General features: G+C 43.3%; 1 protein-coding gene across 1 annotated transcript in view; it reads right to left on the bottom strand.

Moving 5' to 3' along the window:
• pamr1b (peptidase domain containing associated with muscle regeneration 1b) overlaps positions 1-19,503 on the bottom strand; it is a gene marked incomplete at its 5' end in the record, with an annotated part of 39,467 nt that extends 19,964 nt beyond the window's left edge. The window contains one exon of the mRNA XM_080736344.1: positions 19,344-19,503. Coding sequence (XP_080592470.1) covers positions 19,344-19,503 — 160 coding nt within the window. The remainder of the gene's footprint in view (positions 1-19,343) is intronic.
• Between the last annotated feature and the right edge of the window lie 1,688 nt (positions 19,504-21,191).

Here is a 21,191-nt window from a genome sequence, read left to right as displayed (position 1 = left end):
CGATGCTAAAGCCTAAATTATACTTTGTTGTATGACTCTTTCTTGCCAAACTAAATGTGTAGCATTTTCCATTTCAAAATCAGTTATTTTCAGCGCATGACATGGCCGTACGACCTCATCCATGTGCATGTATGAATTAGTCTCCCAAGTCTCCATTCCCCTGTCTGTGTTTATTTCTCCAGCTGCAGCTCTGTTGTTTTGGAGATACGCTGACCTCCCCTGTCAGCACATCTACTGTGGGCTTTCCCAAATTTGTATTACATCAGTCAAGATAATCGCAACATAACACGCAGGTTAAATGATTGGCTTTGAGAAACCGAAACAGGTCATTAATCAGAAACTGTTTTATACAGACAGCGACCCTCTCCGCCTCTGTCAAGATTTGACCCAATAAATCAGAGCTTTATCAGGTCGGCAGCAGGCAGCAATTTGTGGACTTCTTAGACTGAGTGGTCATGGTTATGTAAGAGTGAAGTTAAAAGCTGACACAGAGACAAGTGGAAATTCCTCTGAGGTGGATGCGGAAGGAAAGAGGTTCAAAAACTGAAGTCTGCAGTTTGAAACTTGGCACTGACGTTTGTTGATGTGTTCTCCAGACCTTCTAGCGCTGCAGTGTTAAGCTCCTCTTCTCCAGTCATTGTTTAAGATGAGAGGCTTGGTCCCTGAAGGGGGGTCCGGGGACATCCTCCCCCGTAAGAAAACCTTCTGAATTTTATGTAATATTAAACACATGAATCTGAAGCGCTCTAGGAGTAACTACTGGCGATAATCATTCCTACGTTTTATGGAGGAAAACATTTTAAAGTAATTGTCTGATAAGTCTAGTCTAATGTAGACTATCTTTATTATTCATCTTAAATTATTGACTTATTCTATGCTCGTGTTATTCAACTTAGCTGCTTATACATAATAAGACTTAAAAGCAATGATGCTTTTCACTGTCTGGCATTGTGTGATCATGCCAGCCTAGGAAAATGGCCAGGTGATCATGTGCCGAAAAGCTCACCCACCCCTGATTTAAAGTTTGCCTGTGTGGCCTGGATTCCTGCCGAATGACAGGCAAGAAGCTGCTGGAGTGAGACGTGAGTGATGGATCAGTGTACACAGTGGGAGCAAACCAGGGCAAGTCGAGACAGAGTGCTCTTGTCTTCAGACTAAATACCACATCACCCATAATCCCTATGTAATCGGCATCATGTTTGTTTCACTCTTTGCTGAATAATATCTGGGAATGAAAATGTTTTAGTTTTCTTAAAGAAATAGGATAAACAAAATAATAACACAAAGAAACATGGAGGGTAAGAGATCAGGATTTTTGTGCAATTTATCAGAGACCCTTAAGAGTCCCTGATACTCCCCCACCTAACAGCCTGCAGTAAACACATGTTTAGTCATGTTTAGTCACTCTCACAACAAAGCAGATTTAACCATTTATTGCATAAATGGAATACAGTTAATCTTGGCGTTAAAGGGCTCCGCGTTTGGAGATGTTCCATGAATTTTGTGCATGCTTTGCATGCTAAGCAAAACCAGGGGACGCAAAGCAATACCCCCCATAGGGATACAATAGCAGAACAATAGCAATACATTGAGATGTAACTTTGTCAGTCAAAATCACAGTATTTGAGCTTAACAATACATTGACATGTAACATAGTCAGACACTCACAAGTATTTGAGCTTAGCCAGACTGATCGTGAAAGGTGGAGGCTGGGGTGGAGGAGGAGGCAGGTAGTAGCGAATGTTCCGAAGCTTCGGAAACCAAGCATAGGTAGAGAAAACAAGCTGTATTTAAAGGAGCCTTCCCTACTGACTGAGAGCTTTGAAGAATGGTAGTCATGTGACATAATGACCAGCAGATATGAGAATGAAGAATGAGAACAGAGCCGACTGACAGCTGACTACAGCTGGCCGTGTCTTGCATAAACTAACGCGTCGCTTCAATACATAGACTACATACCGATGGTACATAACATGCATAACACACACAGTCAATTACTGGTGTTAATTGAGTTTGTAACACAATGAGTGCTCAGTCAGTAGAGCACTCGCCTTTGGACCATAAGGTGCAAGTTCAATGCCCCGCACCGCCAACTCAGCGTATGAGCTAAGGTCACTAAGTTGTGCGTTAAGTACTAGGAACTGATGGTAGGTGTTGCAATCTGCCTCAGCAATCCATCTCCCAGGGGTGTATGTAACACATTGAAAAGGGGATAGGACACCCTCATTCCCAGACAAAATTGATAAACTCGGACTGAAAGACCTGCAAAAAACACTCTCTCTAGGTCATCAATACATTAGCAAGGTTTTCTGTTGCATGTAACAAATCGCCTTTTTTATTATGAAACACATACATACACATGCACACATGCTTGCAATAGTGGAGCGTGCATGCTTACACAAAAAAAAAAGAAAATAACTTTGGCACAGATCAGTACAGCAGTTTGCGAGATTCACACACACAGACCGACCGCCTCCTACAAAGCCACACCATAAAGATTTCGCTCCGTGTGTGCACACTGCACAGCTACTGCCGCAGCCGTGATGAATCATGGAGTGGCTGCCGACACTCAACAGGAGGGGACGTTCAGATGTCCTGGATTGCTATGAAACGTCCCTCCCAAGGAGACACGCATCTCCTTGGCCTTCTAACAATTATGAAATCATAAATCACATTTCTCTCCAGCCAGAGTCTGGTCTTTTACTTCATTGCTCCTGCGAAGCATGTGCTTTGACATCAATCAGACACAATGCAGGTTGCAACACAGTACTGTATGTCACACAAGGTCAAATACTCAAATTTATGGGTGTTTTAAGGACAGGCTTCATCCACAGCAATGCAGCTTTGTAATACTGTCAAAACATAAAATTACATCAGTATATTATAAACACAATAACAGTACTGTAATAATACAATGAATGAAAAATCATGATACCAGTAAGACACTTAAGGGCGAAAAGGGGTCGCGCCATCTGTCTTGGCCATATGTGGATTCTGTTAGTGTGGTTCTAACAGGGCATCATCTGGGATACAATCCCTTCTATGCCCATATATGGATGGAGATCCCCAACAGAATCCCTTTTATGCCCATATATGGAGATCCCTGCTCTGAGTATCTGACATCACTAATCCCTTTTATGCCCATATATGGAGATCCCTAACAGAATCCCTTTTATGCCCATATATGGAGATCCCTGCTCTGAGTATCTGACTGAATCCCTTTTATGCCCATATATGGAGATCCCTGCTCTGACATCACTAATCCCTTTATGCCCATGGAGATCCCTAACAGAATCCTTTTTATGCCCATATATGGAGATCCCTGCTCTGAGTATCTGACATCACTGCGATGTCACCTGTGATATCACAGTGACACATCACCACAGTATCAGGCGTTACACGTATACATATATACCAGTAAGACTCCCTAATCGGGAGATAAGCGACCGTTGGTCGCTTATCTCCACAAATAGGCCAAAAGTTTGTTTTACCAATTATCAAGACATACGGGCAGTTGACAGTTTGCCATGGTTACTCATTGAAGTTGAATCTCCATATATGGAGATAACCTACGCATCACACTAAATCTGACCTCACCAGCCCATATTTGGGCATGAGCAACTTATGTCTCCATATATGGAGATATGATGACATCACACAGTCCTCAGCCGATGATGTGGCGTGATGTCATACAATACACAAACGAGCCCTACAGTATAAAGGGGCAATTCTTGCCAGGAAAGAAGCATTTCTTCGACTCAGACCTTATCGCCAGGGTTGGCTTATAGCAGCTGTCGGTAGGACCATATATGGATTCTGTTAGTGTGGATCTCCTAACAGGGCATCATCTGGGATACCATCCCTTTTATGCCCATATATGGAGATCCCTAACAGAATCCCTTTCATGCCCATATATGGAGATCCCTAACAGAATCCCTTTTATGCCCATATATGGAGATCCCTAACAGCATCCCTTTTATGCCCATATATGGAGATCACTAACAGCTAACAGAATCCCTTTTATGCCCATATATGGAGATCCCTAACAGAATCCCTTTTATGCCCATATATGGAGATCCCTAACAGAATCCCTTTTATGCCCATATATGGAGATCCCTAACAGAATCCCTTTTATGCCCATATATGGAGATCCCTAACAGAATCCCTTTTATGCCCATATATGGAGATCCCTAACAGAGAATCCCTTTTATGCCCATATATGGAGATCCCTAACAGAATCCCTTGTATGCCCATATATGGAGATCCCTAACAGAATCCCTTTTATGCCCATATATGGAGATCCCTAACAGAATCCATTTTATGCCCATATATTATGGAGAAATCCCTGCTCTGAGTATCTGACATCAGTGTGATGTCACCTGTTTATGCCCATATATGGAGATCCCTGCTCTGCGTATCTGGTTGCTATGGTAAACAGTTGGTTGCTAGGGTAAAAAAAACATGGTTGCTATGGTAAACAGTTGGTTGCTAGGGTAAACAGTTGGTTGCTAGGGTAAAACCATGGTTGCTAAGGTGGTTGCTAACGTACACTAACAAACCAGCAACAACAGACTGTTGCCACAGCAACGTACACAAAGGTTTGTGTACACATGTGGTGTGATGTCATACTGATGCGGAGATATGAGCAGGGCAAAGGTGTGACGTGTGACGTGTGACGGACGGACGGCCGGTGGAGGTTTTCATAGTAAACTGCTCCCTGACGGTCGCAACAAATATACGGACAAGCTGCATGTGCCGGTCTTGACAGTAAACTGCGACCTATGGTCGCATTTAAAAATGTGGTACCACAATGATCGAATCAGTTCCTTTTTCAAACATGTGAAGATTAAATGCAATTAGTTATACATACTTAATTGCAATATAGGCATAGTTTACTTGTTGGATAATGGCTAGTAACAGCTATTGCAAGTAGCCATCCCTCAATCCAGTTGTTTAGCCTTCTGGCTCGCTAGCTAGTTACGTGTTCAAGCTATTTCATTATGGAGGTGAGCACTTGTTTTGGTTCAATCAGTGTTCTGTATGTGTATGTTCTGTATTATAGTGTATGTTCTGTATTATATATATGAAAGATTTGTTTCCTTTCTCCCAGATCCATTTGAGACCAATCAAGGGATGATGATGATCAGGCAAATAAAGACGCGTTTTTATGAAACACATTAAGAGCAATCTGCATTGTGTAGAATTTCACTTGATTTAATTAAGGTTTTTCCTCTTCCTTCCAGATTGACAGAGATGTTCTTAAAGTCATTACTTTTGCAAGGATTTTTTTTACACGTTTTATTGGTCGACTTGTTTGTTAGGCCAATAAATTTCTCTCCGCAGCCAGCTCATATTGTCTCCCTACTTTTTGGCAGCCTTTGAGCCAGCCTGGAACAGTTACAGGTTACGTATACGTATGTAGGCCTGCTATACTTAGGTTAAGTGGTGATGATGGATATATCAAGGAGGTTGAGCAGTTTGAAAAATAATTTACTGCTGCTTAGTCTGAGCTTGTATTGGCAATGGAGCAGACACAACTCAGGCATGCAAACGTGTAGCTTTTCGGCGAAAATCGCCGTTTTTAATCCAAATTGGTCATTTGTGTGAATCGTGCAGATTCGTTAAAAAAATGTTTAGGGGGGTGGGGGGGTGTCGTGTCGTCAGAGCAGCAGTGAGAAGAGGAGCGTTTATTTCTTATTCTCGGCGCCGTCCATTTTGTCAGGACAATGGTGTTGAAGGTGGAAGGGGAAGTGGGTCGTTTTGTTTTTTAACAAATCAAGCGCTCCCTGAGTCCCTTCTCTTTGTGACGTCGTCGTCAGCTGGCAGCGCTCAGTCAACAACACTGACTGCACTCAATGCACTGACTGCGAGCCCTGACAGAGGCAGAGCTGAGCGCTCAAAGCTTGCAAAGACAGTTGCCGTAGTTGTGGTGTGACTGTGGACTGTTGGCTGTTTGATTCGCTTGCATCGCGGTCGTGCGCTATTCTGCATCGATGCGTGATGTGATATTATCGGTTATAGCCTTGTTGATTTTACGATGATTCGCTAGCTTAGCCACATGCTAACGCTAGAGTTGCCGTGACTTCTTCCTACAGAAGGAGGAGGCTGAGACAAGTCACAAAAAGTCTGGTCTCTCAACTTAAGAACGGACTAACTGAGCTCGAGTTACAAGTGAAAAGGATCGACCTTTTATTTGACGATGATGGCTAGCTAGATTGCAAAAAGTCAGCCAGGAGAATCCACTAAATGAATCATTTGTGACTGATTTACAACTGTTTCCCAAACACTGGGTCGGGACCCATGTGTGGGTCGTGGACACATTTTTATGGGTCCCTTCATTTTTGGTTTCCTACATTTCGTTTTTATTATTTCAAAACATTTTCAAAAAACATTCCCTCCCCAAAAAAGCTAAACATTTCATGATTTAAAAAAAAAAAAAAAAAGTAAATTACTTTTTTAATTTCATGAATAAATAATACAAAATGATATAAGAAATTAGCTTAGAAAACAAATAGGCCTATTTAAGAAGTAGTTAAAATAGCCGATCTACAAGCTCACAGTGCACATTGTCACTGTCTATGCCTGTTTATTAAAGACAAGTCCCTAAATATTAAGATATTCCTATAACTACCGGTATATCTGTAGGCTATATTATTGTAGATTTAATTTTCTTTATTATATCTAGAACAATTGGTGGTAGGCAACAAGTCCAATTTTGCTGCATACCGGTATGTATGATATGTATGAGTAAGTCACTGTTTAACCGAGTTAGAAACGTGCAAATTCAGTAAAAAAAGGTCCAAAATTTCGCGCCGCGCTGCACGCGGCGCACATTTTATCCCCATAAAAATGTGTCACCTTTTTCACCTTGGGGCTGTTTGCATGTCTGACAACTGCTACTAATACTATTTGTGATGTCAGCACAGTCTCATCTGCACTCATGCTGTTTCCTATGCATTGTTTGAAAATTCATCTACAGTATTACCAGTTAATAATAATAATAATAATAATAACTTGCATTTATATAGCGCCTTTCATGAACCCAAAGGCGCATTACAAAGCCATATACAAACAATTAAACAAAAAACTAAATGCCATAAACCTGAGTGAATAAGTGAGTTGACAGATTACTTTAATCTGTGGCTTTATTAGTGTCGTTGCCCTAACAGGACAAACAGACTAGTACTTGTCTGACTTTCTTCCATTTTTCCGGATAAACGTTATTTTGCCACGCTACTCCTCTCACAGTTTTGGTGGCAAGCACTTGGGCTATATGTCAAATCGACTGGCTTCGTCTGGAGTTGTCTGCTTGCATTTTGCTAAGAGATACATTATATTGTTTAATTTATACCAGTAAGACTCCCTAATCGGGAGATAAGCGACCGTAGGTGGCTTATCTCCACAAATAGGGCAAAAATGTGTTTTTCCCAAATCTTCCTGATCCATGTTGATGACATGAGTGTAGACATGCTGTGTAGTGATATTCGTGATTTTAGGGCAAAAACTGTAGGAGCAGTGTCCAAAAATGTGTTTTAAAAATCGGCCTGAAGGTGGCGCTAGAATAGGGCCATGTGAGAAATGAGGGGTGGGGTGTCCGCGTTGCCTTGGCGGACGAATAGGTACCGGCCCCGGCTCTCCCGGACGCTCCTAGCCCGAGTTACGGCATTTTATGTGCGCTGCAGTGGCAGGGGGTCCTCCACTGGGGGCGCCACCACTTTTGCATCCGTTCTGGAGCAGCAGGAGTCGGTGGTCCCCGGGAATTCCCCGTGAGCAGCCCCGTTGGGGTGGTCATTTGGTCATTTTTTACATCTGGGGGTCCCTGGGGCTCCGGGGGTCCTTGGAGGTTGTAGTTTGGCAGGCAAGGAGAGTGTGTGTAAAATCTGGCATGGATCGGGTCAACGGGTGCGGAGATATAAGCAGGGAAAAAGTGTGACGTGTGAGCACATTTGGTCATTTTTTACATCTGGGGGTCCCCCAGGGACCTGGGGGTCCCTGGGGCTCCGGGGGTCCTTGGAGGTTGTAGTTTGGCAGTCAAGGAGTGTGTGTGCAAAATTTGGCATGGATGGGGGCAACGGTTGTGGAGATATGAGCAGGGCAAAAGTGTGACGGACTCACTGACTGACTGACTGACGCACAGACAGCCCGTGGAGGTTTTGGTAGTTAATTTACCAGTAAGACTCCCTAATCGGGAGATAAGCGACCAACGGTCGCTTATCTCCACAAATAGGCCAAAAGTTTGTTTTACCAATTATTACACTCTATGTGAACATTTACATCAACAAATCCCAAGTACTATGCAGAACGACCCATTTCAAGTTTTTAATGTACAACAATATTTAGAAAATAGGTCTACAAGCTGACACTGACAGTCCTCGTCCCTTATATTCCCATAGGTTATATGGAGATCTCAGTGTTTGTCAGTCCTTGTTCATTTATGCCCATATATGGACATCTCTATATCTACTGTAACAGTCCTTGTCCCTTTATGCCCATATATGGAGATCTCTTAACTGTAAGTCCTTGTCCCTTTTATGCCCATATATGGATATTCCTGATGTCATCAGTATATGAACATATATGGGCTTTCTGATATGCCCATATATGGAGATCTCTTAACTGTAAGCCCTTGTCCCTTTTATGCCCATATATGGATATCCCTGATGTCATCCGTATATGCCCATATATGGGCTTTCTAATATGCCCATATATGGAGATCTCTGTATCTCCATATATGGGTATAAAAGGATACTTCAGGTCTGACATCAGGTTTGTTTATATTGGGTTGCTAGGTTTGACATCACAAACTCTATGGGCCATCTGACCTAGAAATCTATATTTGGGCATAGATGACTCATCGTGACCTCATCACACGTCGACCGCACGTGTGACCGACGGACGGCCGGTGGAGGTTTTCATACTAAACTGCGACCTTACGGTCGCAATTAGTGAATACATTTTCTCCATTGACTTGAATGGGAAAATGCAATGATACATGAGACTGACACAATATGTCCATATATGGGCATTCCAAAATATGGGCTTAACCCATTTAGTGCCCCTTACTTTGAAGGGAGTGCAGATTGCTGGCAGAGTGCCGGCACTTCTTCCCATGAAGGGCCGGGTGGAAATTGCGCAGATTCTTGGTCACTTTACTTTTTTCAACCTTGACCCGGATCTAGTTTAGAAGCAGGAGGGTGTCATTTCCGCGATCAGTAAAAAGACATACTAGCGCTATTTTGCCATGAAAAATGCCAGCCTTGGGATCAAAATGTCTTTATTAGAGATAATGAGGCTTCTTTGATGGAAGATCAATGGGTTTCTATGGAGGATCTTCACTTCGTGTGCACGCCAACGTGCGTTGTAAACAAACCGCGGACATTACGGATGCACAATGGACAGCCCAGACTCCACGGTAACGAGAAACAACTTTACTGTATTTACAGTATACATCACGCTTATACCCGGGATCAGCACTTTATGCAGCCTTGCGTCACAGAATCCCCCTAATACTTTGAATGTAATCCCTTTATGCTTAGAAATCAATCACAAATGTAGGTTGCAACACAGTATGTCACAATCTAATTATGACATAAGGGGTTCCACCGTGCCTCAAGCCAACTTGAGACTGGTCTGGTGAATCTCAGGAGTGGGACTGGACTGGTACTTTTGAAGAAGGGGGGCACTGACCCAAACTCAATTAAAGCCTTTTAATAATAGGGTGCAGGCAAATAACGTGACAACGTTTCGATGTCAATACATCTTCGTCAGGTCATTCTGATGAAGATGTATTGACGTATGTCAAAATGTATTGTTATGAAAAAGGCTTTAATTGTCCTTCGGCACCGAAGGTTTGTTATATTGACATTCTAGTCGGATCTCATGGCTATTTACTTTCTTTATGGCAAAAACAACCAGTCTCTGCGGTCGCCTTACAAGCTGGAATACAATGTGATTTACCAAACGAAGTATTCCAATAAGTATTGGGTCGTGTCTGTTTTCAGTTATTCAAGTTATAGTTAAGTAGTTGTTCTAATATACTCAAAGGCAGGGGAGGTTTGTAAGGGGATTACCCATTGATGTCCATTGTTGTCAAAAGATCGTCCTGCTGTGTGTGAGACCTCAGGCATTATAGTTCATTTCCAAAGGAATTCTATTGGACCACATTTCGCGTGCGACCACCAGCTCATTGCACAATATCCTTGTTTTCAATCTAATCCCTGGTAATTGTTTGTATGTACTGTATGAGCTGGTATGAGCTCACATACAGTCTTTCAGCTTTCGTCACCTATTGGTTTCTTTTATTTTTCTGGATTCTGTTTTTGCTTTTGCTGTTTGACTTTTCTGGAGACAGAGTTCCAGTGCTGATGGGCATTTTTCTGGATTTCCCCCTGATATGTTGGGCCCTATCTTAAGTGTGAGAACCACAAGCATCCTTGGAATGGATGCATTCGTGTGAAACGCGTGTGGGAAAGAACCAGAGGCAGCAACACCGTGGGTATAAAACACAAAGGCACGTTATAACAAGAGCACATACACCCACAGAGAGAAACAACAGATATTTCTTAACATAATTCCTCATCATATGCCACACATCAGCAGCAAAACAATAAACAAGTCTATGCAGTGTTGTATTGGTCGTATCACGCGGGTACACGCACATGCATCTATGTAAAACAAACCTTAAGTTCACACATCTCAACAACATTTACTAAAGCTGTAGTGTCACACCATCGGGCATTACAGGAACGAGCCTGGATGCTTATCAATGGTCTGCTAACTCCAGTAGTGTAGGTGTTAAGCGATGTGCGTGCGACATCATTAAATTAGTGTTCCCACAAAAACATTAAATCACCAATACAACACAGAGTCTAATGGTTATAACGTTTAACAATAATATAGTCAGTTTGGGTTCTGAAAGGATTGTAAAGTGGAAAAGACTTGAAGCGATGTACAGTATACAGTATTTGCTGCTAAGCGTCTGACTCAATATTCTGACTTCCTTCAGTTTTATGGTATGGCTTTCACTCTCCAACACTGCGATGTAGTTAACCCATTTAGGCCTAGGTCCAATTTGCAAATTACCCCCTGTTTTTCTGGAAAACTATTACTCAGCCTCTGTTGCAGCTAGAAACAAAATCCCAACACTATTTGATAGCTTACACCTTTGGCTTTCATAGAAACCTAAAAAAAAAAAAAAAAAAACATACAATGCAACAACTACATACATGTACTGTAATACACAAAAGGATAAGCACTAGTACTACTACACTGATCTAACAGGTTACAAGCTCGCTATATTAGCCAGGATGATAATTCTATATAGCCTACTGTGTAAACAAATATGTCATATTTGTCTGAAAATCACACAAGTCAGTACACAGTATACACAGTATATAGTCATATGATCAAGATGGATCTGTCCTATTTTTTGGAGCTGTGTGCAGCTCCCTATACGTGGCTGTGTGGGTCTGTCTGTGTGTGTGTCTGTCTGTCTGTGTGTATGAAGCCTGACTTCGGCGCGTAACTAGTGCCGCACCATTTACGCCACTCGCGCAATATATACATCAAAATGTGCGGCTCGGCCGGGAATGGTGTTCTATTACCTTTCGTTCCGATCCGCCTTACCATGCCGACGTAATCGGCAAAAAACGACGCTTAATTGTCCCCATTGACTTATAATGGGACAATGCAAGAAATCACTTTCAAGTATTTTTCTCTCGTAAACCATAGGAGCTACAGTTTCAAACCTCGGAGAGGAGATTCATAATGATTTTAAGAATGAATCGAAAAATAATTACATCACTCGGCCTCATGGTGGCGCTATAACGGCCCACTTTACGTTTTGCCCCGTAACTCTTGAACCGTGGATCGGAAAATTAAAATTCTTTTTTCCCTGGATTCCTTGGGTCAAGACGCATCTCCCCATATAGGCCACGCCCATTTGCGCCAGGGTAGATTTTCCGCCATCTTGAATTTTCTCCAAAACACACTTTTTGCTCCTTTTCCTACATATTTTCTTCAAATGTCACAAAAATCGGTACACATGATCTACACACACACACACACACACACACACACACACACACACACACACACCCACACACACACACACACACACACACACACACACACACACACACACACACAGCTCCACTTCACACAGGTGTGATTTTATATTCCATCCTGATAGGCTAACTCTGCTGGCTCTCCGCTTTCCCTGACAGTGACGCCAAGCTGAGTGGCAAGTTGCCACATACGCACGCACGTCCTGTGTAAACCAGTGCTACCATTGGTCGATTTTAACCAACTTGTCAAATCATAAGGTGAATACCATTTGAGTTACAGAACAAAATTACGTGGCATCAGAATATTAGTGAACGACAGACGCTTGGGATCTGAGCAGAGTGACTGAGGATCGAGAGGTGCTGCCTGACACAATCTTCCTTGCTTGCCGGACAGCTTTACAGCTCTTTAACTGCAGCTTGTATAGCATCTGTCCTGACAGTCTGTGTGACCTGATTTATAGGGCATAAACTTGAAAGGGTCAATAGGCTTTATGAGCCAGCCTGGCAGGGTCATTACACTGATCACCACACCATGTCTTGACCAGAGAAATTACGGTATATATCCTGTCTCCTACCTCTGGCTGCATTCAGACGTTTTCGTTCAAAACAGCAACTCTTTTGTGCTGTCCCGAGTTATAGTAGGATTACTTCATGGCTTCCACGGGTTTAATCTCTGCTTTGTATTGTTCAACATCAACCAGATGTAAATACACACAAACCAGCAGTGGTTTCACTGTTTACATACTGAGAAATGGATTCAGTTTACTCTGGAGCCCTGCAGATAAGACTGTTGTTCTCTCAAACCATGACCCCATTGGACCCCCCCCCCCCCACACACACACACACACACACACACACACACACACAAGCACACACTCGCGCGTGTTTAGCACCGTGATCATTCTACATATTAAGCGTGTTCTGGCTGTACGCCAAATGGTCAGAACTAGGGCATTAACGAGTTGAGATTTTTGCAAGTCGACTCGACTCAGTAAAAAGTTGATTTTAGGTCGACTTTATCGTTTGATGACATCATCACATCACACGCGACCCCCCAATTATTTTGGGGGTTCCCCAGATGAGCAACTTAATGTGAAACATTGTTTTCTCACTCAACTGTAAACAAACCAACATAACGTTTAAGTGTATAGAGGGTATCTGCACATTTCTAAAGTGCCAACTTAAGGACTTTTTAATACCTCTAAAATGGCAAATTAAACATTGTCCAAATTGTCAAATATATAGAGGCAGAAATGGTAAAAATAGCAGATCTACATGCTCACAACGCCGATCGATTTTCTCTGGTGGGAGTCGACTTTTTCGTTAATGCCCTAGTCAGAACTTAGGCGCAGCAGAGATACGCATAGTTCCCCCTGAACGCACATCTGTGCCATTAACCAGGTCCTCACCTGCAAGGAACACGGCTAGAATGAGGTAATGAGGTTCATTTTACAAGAGCAACTGTGTAGGAAGGTGTGAACAGGTGTGGGGGACGGACGTGCACATGTGTGAAATTGCATGTCAGTGAGAGATCGAGCAAGGCAGCAATAGAGCGAGCGAGGGGTTTTGATTAATTGAATACTTAATTAACAGTTTGCAAATTGTACAGAGTAACGGTTTACAACGATTGTTAAAAGGATAACGCATGAAGCCCCAGGGGCTTGTTTTCCATTGTGGTCTTGTGTATTCAATTCAATAAGACGTGCATGTGCAATTGTGCATACACATGGGCTGTGTTTTGGTGCCAAGCTTTTTAAAGATTATGACATGTTCTCTGGAATGCAGTTTTGGCATTCATCCCTTAATTAAACTTTTTATGTGAACACTGTGGCGTAATTGTTACCTTATTATCATTCTTCATTAAGTCTTGTTCCTCAGGCATGTGAAATGAGGTACAGGGAAGTTAGTGTCTAGATAGTCTTACCTGATTAAGTCTTGTCTCTTAACTCCATTGCGTTTGACAACAATTCCAGAAAGAAAAATCCCACCTTGAACTAGCTTAAGTTCAAGGTGTTACTGTTAACTGTCACATGCAATACACCTGGAAGAAACATTGTAGTCTGAACATAGCTTCAAGCTTCCTCAACAGTGCAGAATGAAACTTGAAAAAGTGCATGCTGCATTCATTATTTGGTAGCCTTGTAAACCAGTCTCCTCCGAATATCTACAAAACCCTCCTCCGGAAATCTATGTAGATTTCCGGAGGAGGCTGGTTTACGAGGCTAATCATTTGTTAAAATCCTTCAAACTTTGGAAGCCAATGTTAGCCAATCAGGATAGAATATAAAAAAATAGGACAGATCCGTCTTGATCATATGACTATATACTGTGTATATACTGACTTGTGTGATTTTCAGACAAATATGACAGAGTAATAATTTCTACAATAGTCGGCCTCCTGGTAGCGCTTTAAAAGACAGATGTGAAAAATGCTGGGCATAGGTTTTTCCTTGGCCTCTAGGGAGTGTGCGTACCAAAATTCAGGCAGATCAGTGCAGTTAAAGGTAAAACACGAATCGGCCTGTTATAGCGCCATCATTAGACTGATTTGTATGTTGTATGTTAAGTTGGCTGTTCACTAAGGAAGCTTTTTAGGAAATTTCATGGAGAAGGCATGGCAGTTGAGTTGGAGAACGATGTATCCGTAACTCACAGCTTGGACTATCAATATGTTTACCGGTATGTATTCTTTATGTTTGTGGTGTATCTTGGTGTACTCTACGTACATTTTGTGAGTGTCTTGCCTGTGCAGGCTGGGAATCATGTAGTCAGGACACTATAATACTATCTATCTGTAGGAGTAATATCAAAAGATATTCTTTGCATAAATCGGCCTCCTGGCGGCGCTATAACAGGCTGATCAGCTCTGGCGCCCAGGGAGTGTGCGTGCACAGTTTTGCTGCAATCAGGCCAATGGTGCCGAAGATTTGCTGCTCGCAGACAGACGAGCAGACGGACAGATAGACAGGGTGCAAAACATAGTCTCTGCTATGCACTGTATGCAGAAGTCACAGCCACAACATGCATTATTTGAGTCAAACTCTGCTTAACAGATTGGCCATGCAATACTGTATGTTTACAGATCTTACCACAGAAGTCAGTCTGTTATACATCAGTCCTGACATTCATAACAGGGTCTGTATTCTTCCCTCACCATGCACAGTAGCCTTTGTTTGAGAGGTACCATGTTGGAACTAAGCCATATATACACAATGAAACAGGGAATTAAAAAAAAGCCACAAAGCCTCGTCTTTCTTTCTTTCTCCCCATGGATCCTTGTGGATACCTCTGCGGGCGGTGCAGATTTTCTGGGTTTCATGTCATTGGTATCTGCGTTTTCCGCGCCAGATGTTGTTTTCCTAGCTGTACTTGAAATGAAACTATAGCCATAATCCAGCGTCCTGGACAGACATCCCTCCCTACCTTCACCTAGTAGGGACTCCGCTGTAGCTCACATCACTTCCTGAGTTCTCACCCCCTCGCAGGCTTCAGGGCCATGTTTCAGCAGGCAAGAGTCTCCTGCACATCTTTGATGCCGGGGCCAGATACTGATGTCATTGTTTTTGGGGGCCGAATCGGTCACTGAGCCTCACCCACTTCTCTCCAGGGTTCAGGAGATTTCTATCAACCCGCTGGCCCGCTGTTCACACAAGGCCGGCACTGACCTCTTCCAAGAACAAGCCAAGAACAAGCCATAAACTTGCATAAGGATTCCTTGGTTTTCTTCTTTTACATGTTCGCTCTCTCTGCATGTAATGTGCTACACAAACAAATACACTTTCCCAAGGTTATACTGCATATTACGGGAAATGGATAGGGATGGGACGATAAGCGATATTATTGTTTATCGCGATAAAAAACACTCGCGATAATCGTATCGTCGAGATTTACTATATCGTGATATCGTCCTCTGTCATGCACTGGGATCAATTCACCTTTTATTTGCCGAGCTGCATATCCGGTACCACATAAACCCTCTATAACTGGTAAATGGTACTTATAATATACGTACTTGATACAGTCTTTTTTTTTCACTCTCTATCGACGCGTTGTGAGCTTGTAGATCAGCTATTTTTTGGCAAATGTTTCCGGCACAGGATAATGGATTTGGATTATCACGATATCGTAAATCGGGATTTCTTTTGTCACAATAATCGTGATATGACATTTTCATATCGTCCCATCTCTAGAAATGGCAGGATAAAATGTGCTCAACGTGACCCTAGCAGCAGTGCAGGTTTACTCATAAACCCATATTAGCTCCAAATGCTGGTGGAGAGCTGGCATCTCTGGAAGTGTCTCCCTTGGTGGCCATTTGAGAGGAATATCATCACGTTCACATCTACAATAACCCTTGCCCAGGTTAGCATCTGCAGAGCCAGGCTGTCTTGTTGGGCCTCAGAGGTTCAATTTATCTCCGTTTCCACATCAAAGCGCTATCATAACTGCAGCTGTGCATACAAACTGCTCCCTTTCACTGCTCCGATGCAGGATATTGTCAGCATGAGTAAATGTGTCTGCCTGTCTCGCTGCGCACCAATCCCACAGCTCGGGTATTTTAAACTCGATCTGAACAACGTCACGCTGAGCCACAAATAGAATTTGGAAGTTTTGAACTGAGCATAATGAGAAGATTGAGGGTTGGAGATGAGTCCAACATGCTGGCTTGGTGTTTTACGTTCGAGACATTTATGCATTTCTTCCCCTGGGGGCCTGTCACCTCTTTTGAACCTCCTCGTATTCTGCAAGTGATGGCTCTGTTTATTGTCTGAGGAAGTGATCATGCCGGGCTGTGCGCTCAGCAGTATTCTGCAAACATAGAATCCCCTTTGTCTTACCTGAGTGACGCAGTAGGTGATCTGCCGCTGAATTAACCGTGGTTTGGGGTTTGTTTATACTGTATGACACAGACTTACCTTGGAAAAGTAGATGATTTTATAGCTGCTGTTGTGACCGTTATGTGCGCACAACGTGGGTGAGAGAGAGAGAGAAGGTGATAGAGAGAAAGGGAGAGATTCCTGACGCCCACTGCCCACAGCAGCTGTCTGGTATTTTGAGGCTGGGGCGATTTAGCTGTCATGGAACGGGAAACTCCCTGGGGATATCTGTGGACATTGTGTATGTAAGTGGTCTGATGCTAAACATAGATCTCGATGGTCAGCCTACACTTTGAATAACGTCCTGTCCAATACAGTAGGAAAACCACAAACCCGAGATGAAATACCTCATTACGACTTTCTCCACCTTGGAAAGTGTGTGTGTGTGTGTGTGTGTGTGTGTGTGTGTGTGTGTGTGTGTGTGTGTGTGTGTGTGTGTGTGTGTGTGTGTGTGTGTGTGTGTGTGTGTGTGTGTGTGTGTGTGTGTGTGTGTGTGTGTGTGCGTGCGTGTGCGTGTGCGCACGTGTGCGCACTGAATAAATATATGAAATGTAGGTCAGTCTGAAATATGTACATTTGCTTTCAGCATTTGGCCCCTCGTCTTGGAATTATGTTTCACAGTTAAGAAAGATGCAAATGCTTACTCACAGACAACCTTTGCCTTCTTTTAACAACGTCCCTGCCGGACTTTTTCTTCCCCTTCAATTGCCTGCCCATACACACACACACACACACACACACACACACACACACACACACACACACACACACACACACACACACACACACACACACACACACACACACATCCTAACTCTTCTTCTAAACTTGGTCTTTGGGTCTACCACCTCACTGACTCATTAGCTCCAGTGAGGTCCCTTGGGTGCTTAGTTAAACACACTATGAGAAGACATTTGCCGGACGGTCGGAAATGTGTGTCAGAAGACCAGATGGCCTCTTGAGAATCGTTGGGAGAATGTTGAAGCAGCTCCTTGCAAGCGAAACCAAACCTTGCGTAGATAAAAGAACCCTCATTTGGATCCCTCAGGTATACTGCAAACCCTGTGCGTTTAACTCTGAGAGCGTAAAATCATGCGCTCACAGTCGCAGATGCAAAGATAAGACACATGTACTACACACATGCAACAACAACACGCACTGCATTTCATTTCTCTGACTTTTATATCCTCGCATTAGAAGTTATAAGTACTTCTATTCACCTTTTTGAAAACAAGACAAAACCATCATCATCTCTGTTTGCAAAGTGTTGCTCAACAGAAAGCATCCATCATCACCTGATTATGAATAGGATTATGCAACAAGTGCCTCTGAAAAATTAACATGCCTCAATACAGTAATTGCACTTCAGTACTGGATAAAATAGTTAAATGTGCCGGAGCATTCTTTGCCAGACGGTTTTACACCAGTGAAATCTAACACAGTTGTTCTCTCTCTGCCCCAGTCCATGTAAAGATCCTTTCCGTTATATCCCACACCGAATGTATCACTTCATTGCTTTATTGTGCGAGCTTCTCGTATCCGTTTCCAAAAGATGTGTTGGTGAATCGGAGACAGAGGGCAGGGGCTTGAATAGGATCCGTGGAGACGGCGTCTGCTATACACATTAACCACTGCACACTGTGCACAGCGTGATTAACTCAAATATATGACTCATGTCCTCTTGCAGCAGTTCAAGTGCTTCACCCAAGGCAAACAGGCAAGATGCCTCAGAGAAGATCTCATCCACAACACCCTTTAGGGCTTTCATCAGAAGGGTTCAGCACAATAACCACCAGCTGCACAGTCTGTAGCAGCACAACAGGCTGGAAACTCAGCCCGCCCGCTCTATCTCATGGAATGTGCATCTTTGTTTTTTGGCATCCAAATCACCACACTTCTTTTGTTTTTCTTCGGGCAACAGATATTTGCTTTAAACTGAGCAAAGAATGCAAAATAAGTTTTGTTTCTCCCTGGATTAACTGTGCAGAGGTAGCATTGGGAAGTTTCCAAACTTTTTCTTTTTTTTTCCTGGAAAATTGGAACAGACCCAATCAACACAGCCGACCAAAACAATCTCCTACTCTGTATCTTATAACAGTGATTGTTGGGACTAGAAGCCAACAAACCCATTGCTGCTGATCTTATTAAAAAGCTCGACCTTACCTCTTTCTATCTCTCTCTCTCTCTCTAACTGTGGGTCGTCTTTTACAAGCATGCATGCCTCTCTGCTCACGAGAAGGGGAGAGGTGATGGAGAGAGTGCTGATGCTGGCTTTTTGAGAACAAAGGAGGCAACAGACAAAGAGGCTGCGAGCAAAGCAGAGATAAAGGGAAAAGGCGAAGAGAGAGAGAGAGGAGGCAAAGTGTGCAGGCCGACTTTGCGCTCAGTGGGTCTCTCTTACCGTAGGGCCAGGACGTCCCTTGGGGCAGGGAAACCAGGAAGAAGAGGGAGATGAAGAGGTGCCAGCCCTGCCTCCCGGGGGTCGATGTGCCGGTACCGGTGAGCGAGCGGGTCCCCCCGTGGGCTCGCCCCAGCTGCAGTCCCCGCTCCGCAGACAGCATGCTGCAGCCTGGAACTCTGTTTACGTTCTGAACTCAGCTGACATCACCCTCTCTCTCTCTCTCTCTTACTCTCTCTCAGTCCTTCCCTACCCCCTCCCTCCCCGTCTTTCCTTATTCTCTCTCACTTTATTCCTCGCGTATCTCTCTCTCTCCCTCTCTCTCCCTTCCCTTTGGCTTCAGGTTACAGTCCAGCCTCATGAGGAGTTCCACTTGGAGTGGTCTCCCTGTAACTCTGCTTTGCTCCACTGAGTGAACGACGTCACTGCTCCTGAATGAAACCAGGTTCCAACTTTTGTGTGTGTGTGTGTGTGTGTGTGTGTGTGTCATTATCCTCACGCACAGCTGTAAACATTCATGTGCAAACAGCAGTACACACACACGTGCGCACATGAAAACAGAGGCATGCATGTACAGTCTGGGGGGTAGACACTGAACATGTTTTGGAAACAAATTAGACATTTGACATTGCAGGAGCGACAACAAAGAATATGTACTTGATTGCATCACACATTTTATGGAATTTGATGAGGTGGTGGAACAAGTCTGGGAAAACAAGCATCTGGTTACTTTAAAACTTTCATCACAAATGCAAAACAAGTCAGGATGATCTTTACCTGATACCTGTCCTAAAATCACCTGTGATCCGTTGAGTCTTATCAATTTCATCTGACTGTTGCCCTGGAATTAATTTGATTATTGTTCTTTTCCCAAAGGGATCCCACACTGCATGCAAGAGCTAACAGGCAGCACAGATCAAAGATGCAGAGTAAAGGACTCAAGTATCACTGGCTGTTTCCAAAAACAACAGGATTTAGATGATAGCGGCTGCATATGGGCAGGGTTCCACTCTGCGTGTGCACGCGTGGCTGAGAAGTGGAGAGGGAATACGCTGTAAAACAAGGAGTAGAGAAAATAGAGGACCAAACACAAGGAGAGTGATGGAGTCAGTGGGCAATAGAAATAAAAGTAAGCGTAAGCCTCTAAATGCCTGCACCCAACCAGACCAAAGTGGCTGGAATCGACCTATTTTGCAAGCCTTAGGGCCCTGCTTCTCATTAGTGGAGCAAAACAATGTTAAGTTCATCCTCCCATTTCACAGCAAAACGAATCTGCCCATTACGTTTGGGGTATTTGTGTGCAAGTGGTAATTTTGAACTGGAATTGGAAGTTCATCCTCTGAGGAGCATGAAGTAGCACAGCAAATTCCTTGGCAATCTAGTCAGCTGTTGTCTATCTTACTTAGGAAACAAGTGTTGGTTCGATCAACATTGCTCTTTAGTGCTAGTAGGGCAGAGAGGGAGAGAGAAAGAAAGAATTGGCAATTTCTATGCAGAGATTCAGCAGTATACTAGTGGCTTAACGAAGAACTGTCATTAATGCTGGCCTTGCTATTTTACACAGAAACAAAAAGAGAAAAACAAAGCTGCCTCTGTGTGCTTTTACATAGCATGCGATTCAGACAGAGGCATGCGCAACAGCATCAGCCTCTAGTGTACCACTATGTTCTTTGACTGCTGATGTCAGTAGATTAGATACATTTACAGAATGCCTACACATTTACCATATACCAATACCATGACGTAAAGTTCAGCTGCGTCAACAGAGTAGCCTACAGATTTATCCCACTATAAAAGAGTGAAATCTCTATGTACTGTACATGTGCCTGCCACAAGTGTATCTCAAGGTCC

Source organism: Nannobrachium achirus (genome assembly GCF_963921795.1).
Source record: "Nannobrachium achirus genome assembly, chromosome: 11".
In the NCBI taxonomy this organism is placed as follows: domain Eukaryota; kingdom Metazoa; phylum Chordata; class Actinopteri; order Myctophiformes; family Myctophidae; genus Nannobrachium; species Nannobrachium achirus.
Note: the sequence above shows the minus strand (reverse complement) of the source record. Positions and strands in the feature narration are given on the sequence as shown.